An 8,296-nucleotide genomic window follows, 5' to 3' on the forward strand; every position below is an offset into this window, starting at 1 on the left:
TCCCACAACTTTCCCGTGTTTCTGCTACCTCCCGTGCACAAACAATCCCAAAGTTTTGCTGCTGCAAATGCCCATTAGCACAACAGGCTAAGAAACTTCATAACTCCCTGACTAATACACTTAGTTTCGAATCAGCTTCCTGCATTCTTTGCTGGCCCCCTTAAATACAGGAGCCAGTTAACGCATTGCTATCCTTCGCAATAATAGTTAAACAACTTTTATCTCTCTTCACGTGAAAAGACATGATGATCAGAAGCAACCGTCAAACAAAGAGGCACCCATCAATTCACTGAACTCAACCTGACTTCGTGAAAAACGCGAGATTAATATTCTCGACAGAATAACGCACTATAATTTTTTTTATAAACTTATTAAGATGAAGGGAAGTGAAAATACTAGAAAAATGTAATCAGAAATTAAAAAGAGTAGATTTTAAATTTCATAAGGATTTACTTTTGCTCATTCGAATTGTTTTCATGTGGACGGAGGATGTAATCCGATGAATAATTTGGGTTTACTGTGGCAGTGACTGAGATTTAATTTTATTTATTTACAGTTTATAGCCCCAGTACCAGAAATATTGAAGAATTATGAGAAATAACATTAAATTTGCGCAATAATTTAAAAAATAAGATCAATAAATTTCTAAACGAAGGCGATTAAAATCAGGGTGACGGTAGCTCCCTTCTCCTGACCATCTTTCAACCATTCTTAGTGCTGGTGCAGAAGAATTTCTCCAAACTTTCTGCTTATAGATTGCTGTTGCCTCTTCCTAAAACGATTTGAACGAATTAATTTTATTCCTTGCTTTAATTCGGTATTATTTCAAAGCAAGGAATCTTTAATTGTTTTCCTCTCCTCTTTGCTGCTCGGCGACTGAGAGCGAATTTAGAAACTTCAATGGGGAATATAATTTAATTAGAACAAAGCGGGATCCGGGCTCATTACCATTAATCACCGGTTCAGAGAAAGAGGCTGATATTTTCTACAGGCAGAAATAAGTGGGGGGAAAGAAAATATCTGCCTCCTTGCACCCCATACACTGATGTGCCCTGCGTTTAATTAGCACGGTCCTCTGATTAATAATTCAATATTTACTATTGTTGTCGATAGTTTCAATAAGGACCGTGTGACAGTTTTAAAAATTCCACACATATATATAAAAGGCAGCGTCACTATAGCTTTAAATATTTGAAGTGACGGAGCAGTCTCGAGAAAACGCCGAAGATGAAATATCATGTTCTTTTAAATGCATTGTGACAGCTTTGGAAACAGCAACTGATGAATCCTCTATTATCCGATCAGTCTATTTGCCGCTCAATGTGTCCCTGTAATTGGCCCGACATCAGTTTAAAAGCTGACCGAGGAAATCGTTCCCACTTAAAAAAAATTCCTGGACAACACGATGGTCAATGTTTGGGAGAGAAAGGGAAAAAAAATCTATTAGTGTCTGTTGTACGAGGGCGCGGGAGAAATTGCATATGTTTACTCTGTACTCTGCTTAGTATTTAACCAGGTACCAATCAACCTGCGGCAGCCAGGGCCCGTACTCGTCAAATCTTTCTGCATTGTTTTGACAGCTCATATATTGTTTATTGAGGTGGATGTCATGTATAATTAGCGATCGATATGGAAACGTTTTCAAGCGGTCTTAATACCCACTGGTACCAACACACACCGACTATACGTCTCTGACGTCAGACGCGATTAACGTTTCTTATTGGTCCCAAATTCCCAAAGCCTGGGCTAATTATTGGATCCTTTATGTTCATAAAGTAAAGACACATCCTCCCCGTCCACTAGCATGTCAACCGCTTTTCTACTTTTCCTGCATACATTTTGAAGTTCACCCAATCCCTTTAAGTACAAGCATTTTCCCTCGTTCTCCCTCGCCTCTTTTCCCCCTGCAGGGAGATGATGGATAGCAGGATTCTAGAGCACCACCACGCTCAGTTTGGAGGTACCTTGGCCAGTATGGTAGGGTTCCACTACCCCCTTACTCATCACCATGTGTACGAGCTCGCAGGACACCAACTCCAGACTGCCAGCGTGCCCTTCACCATAGACGGATTACTCAGTGGCTCCTGCACGGCATCTGTGGTCAATCCGTCCCCTCTGATGCCTACGGCTTGTAACGTGAACGGGGAGAGTCAGTCCTTCAAACTGTCAGGTAAGAGAGAGAGAGAGAGAGAGAGAGAGAATAGAAAGTCTGTGGGCCTCAGTCAGGCTGTAAACGACGGCTGAAAATTGGCTGCAGAGAAATAAAATAAAACAATAATAAATTATCGAAACTAATTAAAATTGATACTACAATAGACCCCCCCCTCCACAAAATAAAACAAAACGAGAAGGAGTTTAACGTAACGAACTCGACGGCCCTGGTAACTCTTAGGCAGAGATCGCAGGGTTGAAACAGAACAGCCTGTATTTCAAGCATTTTGAAAGCACGCTGGTTTGCACTGGGATCGCTGGTGCCCGGAGTACACGGGCACTCGGCTCTATTTTTTTTGTTTGGGTAGATGGCCGTGGGAATCGGTAAGGCGAAGCTGTGGGAACGAAGCGCTCTTTGCCCGCGTCTGTGACTGGGAAAAAAAACTACACATATTGTTTTCATCAGCACCCTGTCTTCCCGCCGGGGGAAAACCTACAGCCATCGCCACTCGAGTGCGGGCGCCTTAAAACTGTTAACAATACACTGGGACAATGCACCTGCGTTCTCATACATTTCATTCGGGGTCTTGTACTATGTGTCAGTTACTTAATTCGGGATTATTGCAATGGGTCAAAAAGTGCTGCAATTTCTATTTCCTTCGATAGCAAATGATGTTCTAATTATGAACTTGTACTCGCCGTGAAATCAAGGACAGTTTGAAAGAAAGTACAAGGGAAAATGGTTGGAAGGCCTATATAGTTTCCGATGAAATCTCGCTTTCCGGAGGTGAATTTATGTAATGCTCTTGTTCTTAGTTACTGAGTCTGATCGCCGATATCCCCAATGTTTTCTCTTTATTTCTCTCTCGTTACAGAGACATCGGATCCGGAAAAGGATACTCCGGGTTGTAAACGGAGACGAACGCGGACAAATTTCACCGGCTGGCAGTTGGAAGAACTGGAGAAAGCATTCAACGAGAGCCATTATCCAGATGTTTTCATGAGAGAAGCGCTGGCGTTGCGGCTTGATCTAGTGGAGTCCCGGGTTCAGGTAAAACAAAAATCATCTTGAAACAAGCTTTTGCTTCGAATGATTCTTCTGTTGCTTTAGGTTCCATGATCCGGTATTTACAAAACGTCCTGTTGTTTTATAATTCGGAAGCAAAAAAAAACGTTTTAATTTACAGCTTTGAATCTGCTTTACTAAACTACTTTGCAATTATTTTCCGAGTTGATAATTGATACAATAATCAACAATAGTTCGGCACGAAAAGGAACAAATTATAGATGACAGCTTTCTGATTTAAAACAACCAATTTGCTAATCTTATTGGAGTCTACATCTGTATTTCAGAACGTAGGGTGCGTGTATTTTTTTAAAAAAGCAAAACGTACGCTATGTGGTAAGAACGAGCGGTTAAACCGCACATCGAGGCTCCTCACGTTCCGCAATGAAAATGTCTGGTACTGACAATGTTACTTTTGCTGTAAGAATTGCCGTGAGCTGCCGCGTTTACCCCTGTGGGGCTGCACACAAACTGCTAAATAGAAAGCTGTGTAAACACAGTATTTTAATAGAAAGGAGCCACCTAACATTGAAAGAAGGGGTTGTTGAAAAATCAAATCGCACCCAATTCTTCAAAATTTGCAAAAGGGTGGCAAATCTAAATGTGTATTTGGGAAAATATTATTATTTGTAGGTGGAAATGTATTGCAAAAATATATTATGAAACCTTCATACGTGTGAAAATTACAATGAAAAGCTGAAAGACAGTTATTCAATATATGCTTTTAAAATTATGTTTATTGTTACACTCTAAAATGAAGTGGGTGGCATGGGTTGAAGAGAAGTAGCAGACCAAAGGCACAGACGCTCCTGACCCCTCCATGTTCTTAAGTACTTTATCCAATTTGTTGATTGTTAGTTAAGTGACGTTTAGATGAAGTCGAGAATGCTTTATTTCCCTTAAGACGGTAATGAGCACTTCTCATTGACAGAACAGTTGGAACGGACACAAAGAACTCTCTGTAAAATGATTATTAGTCGGTTTAATTCGTGTTTAACAGTGGGCAGAATAAAAAAGAATCTGCTTTCCACATCTCCTCCTTCCTATCATAGGGAATTTGGGTTTACTGAGGGAGGGAAAACGTTTAAAATCTTTAATTTTAATGGAAAGAAAATAAGTGATTGCGAAGACGAGTTTACATACGTATTGTGATTTTCGTAGGTGTGTTTATACGAAGGGTGGGGAGGGGGTGGCTGTGTGTTATATTCGGGGCTAAAATAAATTAAGCCCCCCTCAAAATCAATGAGGGTTGGTTGAATAAATGGTACAGTAAAGCAGAAAGTCGAGGGAAAATATAGTGCTAACTTGGAAATTAGAATCGGAGTTTCGTTCTTTGTATTTAGTTTATGGGGAGTTGTTTATATTCAATCATAATGATTATGATTTGAGTATTGTACTCTCTTTAGAATCACCGCATCCGTTGCTTCCACTGTACTCCCGTCCATACACCCCCGCAGTGATTTTTGATGAAAACTGGTAAACTGAGGGGTGGATTCAAGCTTTGATCCCACTTCTCCACCATTGGGTATCCAAAATAAACTGCTTCAGTTGAATTCGCAAAGCATCGATTTAATTGATAGAATTACACGCGAGATTAAATGCAATTCGTTTGTCAATTAACCTAATTCAAGTTTTCGTGTTGATTGTGTAAACAAGATGTTATTTACACAGAGGAGAGGGTGAGGGGGAAAACGACTCCAACTTCCTCTCACTTCAAAGGTATCGGAGTTCCTTCTCACTCAATATTCTTTTACTGGAATCATTTTGAAATAAGTTTTTAACATTATTTCGATTCAATTTCAATTTACAATTCTCCTTGCATTTAGTATCAACGTTGAGAGAAAGCGTTCATATGTGTTATTTTTACTTAATGCATTTTATAATATAAAAAATCTGGAACGAATTTTCTAAAGTGTTTTCTCGAAGAGACTTAAATTCCCCAACGGTGACTTAGGACAGTTAACATTTATTAATTGTTTTTTTAAAAAGGAGTTGAAATATACTTCATGGTCTATTCCTGCTTCTGACACAATAACAGATTTTGAAAATGATTTTCAAATGCCACTTATTTAAATTAAGCCCTTACCGTGGCATTAAACTTTGTGCATTGGAAGCAGCAGAGCGGTCTAGGGGCAAGAAAGTGCTCTGTTGTGTTCGTGATTTTTTCAGTTTGGATGTAGATGGACATATTCATTACAGAAAGTTTGCGGAGAGTGAAGTGTGTGAATTTCGATTGTAATGCCGTTTTCATTATTCGGTACGTAGGTGTGGTTCCAAAATCGGAGAGCTAAATGGCGGAAGAAAGAGAACACCAAGAAAGGTCCTGGGCGACCGGCGCACAACTCGCACCCAACTACATGCAGCGGGGAGCCAATGGACCCGGAGGAGATCGCCAGGAGGGAGATGGAAAAGATGGAGAAAAAGAAACGAAAGCAAGAGAAGAAACTGTTGAAAACTCAAAACAAGCTGCTGCACTCGGAGGCGGACTGCAATATTGGCTCGTCGGGATCCGAATCTGACAGCAGCATTGTCCATTTCCAGGCCGTCCGAGAGCATATTTCCATCCGCGCCGAGTCGGACCAGCTATCTCCCAATAGTAGCAGGGTCCAGGGCGAAGTGAACTGTGAGCAAACCGGACAAAAGCTCGCCCCGCACCAAAGAACCGCGTCGCAGAATAACGCCAGTAGATCGTCAGACCCCGAGTGTGAGCGGGATAAACCTCAGAACTATCCGTGCACTAACGGTCGTCCTTCCGACGTGACAAAGTGTGATCAAAAAAGTAATCCTTTCAGTGTGGAAAGTCTTCTATCAGACACAACACCACGACGCAAAGCGCATTACGAATTCCCAGCCTTAGCAAACCCCAGAGCTGTTATTGGGAAAGGACATTTCCTGCTGTACCCCATTACTCAGCCCTTAGGTTTTATTGTACCCCAAACCAGTGTCCGGACACCCCCAGTCCAACCTCCATCTCCCGCTGGGGCAGATACAATAACTCCAGCAACAGACCAAGTACATTCCATTAACCCTGGGACCAGTTCAAACTCGACACAGACCAGTTGTCCCGGGTCAGATTCCAGCCCAACAACACAAACCATCTACACTGGGGCAAGTCCGAACCCAGCACAGACTAGCTACTCCGGATCGACTCAAACCGTGACACAAGCCAGCTATCCCGATACAAATTCCAAGCAATCCGAGTCGAGTCAACCCCTGGCCTCGGAGAGTCCAGCTGAACTAAATCGACAGAGCCTGGACTCTCCCGAGCCAGTGAAAACAAACTGCCCTCGAGAGCACATGACAGTGTGCGAAGACGTAGATATGGACTAAACAGGCGATTCTAAAGTACCATCACAACTGCAAAGCAGACACAACAAAAAAAGAATCAAGAAAAACATGGACTTTCGCGTATAGTTCACTAGATAAACATGTTCTTTCAACTTGTTTAGTTTGTTTGCTTTGCAGGTGGATGCTTGTGTGACTTTTTATTGACGAAAAGATGCGCTCAGATATTAAACAAAAAAGAACTATTAGCCCAGCTCCGTTACACTAAGCGGAGCGAAAACAATTAATCTTATATATACACGATTAACATCAGTGTCTGGACGCAGTATGTAAAACCAAGAATCCGCTGCTCCTCCTCTCATGGTGTAAAACCCAAACAAATGTATTAAATATTTATATATGATGTAACATTTTTATAAATAAAAGTTTCTGTTTTAAAATATATTCTTTTGTCTCAGAATTGTCAGTGTTAATATCTGTACGGGAGCCGAGCTGTTCTGCTAGAGCCTGTGATTGTGTTTATTGCTATAAGACCTTTATTCATTAAAATGCTGTGAATCTGTGGCGAAGCCGGAGGGGCCACGGTCTTGCCCGCTTCCTGCCGAGTTCTGATATGAAAGTGATTATTTTCCCGATGGCAGCCGAGGTCGGGTTTAGCCCAAAGGGTTATTACACATTACCGATTTTATAGTGATATGAAATCACACAAGTTCCTTCAATAATAGAATTAGCATGAAAGGGCTGGGGCATAAAATTGAAATTGCAAAATAATAGGATGAGATGCGTGTGTGCATATTTGACTGTGCTGAATTGGTTGTGAAATGGAAAATCGTGGGTTGGAATTTTCATGAGATTTCCTTTGTCATGTATCTTGTAGCAGGCTATATTAAGATAGATGTTCGATGATATCCTTCATTGTTCTGTCGCTTATATTGATGTTCTGGTGTTATCATCCTATTGATCATGTGTCGCCTGTAATAGGACAGGGAAAGCAAACGCGCCTCAACAAAAGAAGAACACATTTGTTCTAATAGGGAGGAGACCCAAGGGGGAGTTTGCAAGATTCAGGACAGCTGTACCGAGGAAAAAAAAGAGGGGCGAAGGGAGGGGAGGGGGATGAGAAACTTTGCCAGAAACTCGCACCCAGTGTTGCTAACACCCCCACCTCCTTCCCCCCCCTCCACCTCATCATCCCACACCCCTCCCTCGCCGATCCCCTTCAATTTACAGGGCACTTATGCAGTGTAAACTACATCAGTTCCCTGGGAATTAAAATCCCAATTATTAAAACCATTAATTTTGTCGAGTCTGTGCATAGTGGAATTATGTTTACAGCCTAGTTAAATATCGTTGATCCCTTCTGGTCATCGGGACTTTTATTTGCAAATAAATTGAATATAATAATAAGACCGGCTTAGTTCTGGGTGCGCGCAGATGAATATCTGAGCACCCGTTCTCTTTAATAATATTTACATAATTTTCGCTCGGTGTCTGTGATATTTGCTCTGCAGGACCCGTCAGCTTTTGGAGAAAAATAATTAGATATATAAAAAGAGCGAATTTGTGTCGAGACGGACGTCACATAAGATTCTCTGAGCTGAAATGTGCATTCTGTACAAGTTCAGTTAATAGGAAAATGATTGTGTCGGCGTCCTTAAAACCCGATTCGCCTCAAATCCCTCACCCGGGCGATCGCACTTGCCACTTCTATATCGGTTTGGTACCAGAAGATGGGAAAATTATAATTCACGAAAGGAGGGGGTAAAGAAAAACCCGACGTTTAAAATGCTATGT

General features: G+C 41.4%; 1 protein-coding gene across 1 annotated transcript; it reads left to right on the forward strand.

Annotated features, from left to right (window-relative positions):
- The first annotated feature begins 1,758 nt into the window (after positions 1 to 1,758).
- uncx (UNC homeobox) lies at positions 1,759 to 6,946 on the forward strand. The gene is made up of 3 exons (XM_059979775.1): positions 1,759 to 2,170; positions 3,027 to 3,202; positions 5,483 to 6,946. Exons 1-3 carry the CDS (start codon positions 1,915 to 1,917, stop codon positions 6,545 to 6,547), a joined length of 1,497 nt encoding a protein of 498 aa, XP_059835758.1. The 5' UTR covers positions 1,759 to 1,914; the 3' UTR covers positions 6,548 to 6,946.
- The last annotated feature ends 1,350 nt before the right edge of the window (positions 6,947 to 8,296 follow it).

Source organism: Hypanus sabinus, chromosome 9 (genome assembly GCF_030144855.1).
Source record: "Hypanus sabinus isolate sHypSab1 chromosome 9, sHypSab1.hap1, whole genome shotgun sequence".
NCBI classification, from domain to species: domain Eukaryota; kingdom Metazoa; phylum Chordata; class Chondrichthyes; order Myliobatiformes; family Dasyatidae; genus Hypanus; species Hypanus sabinus.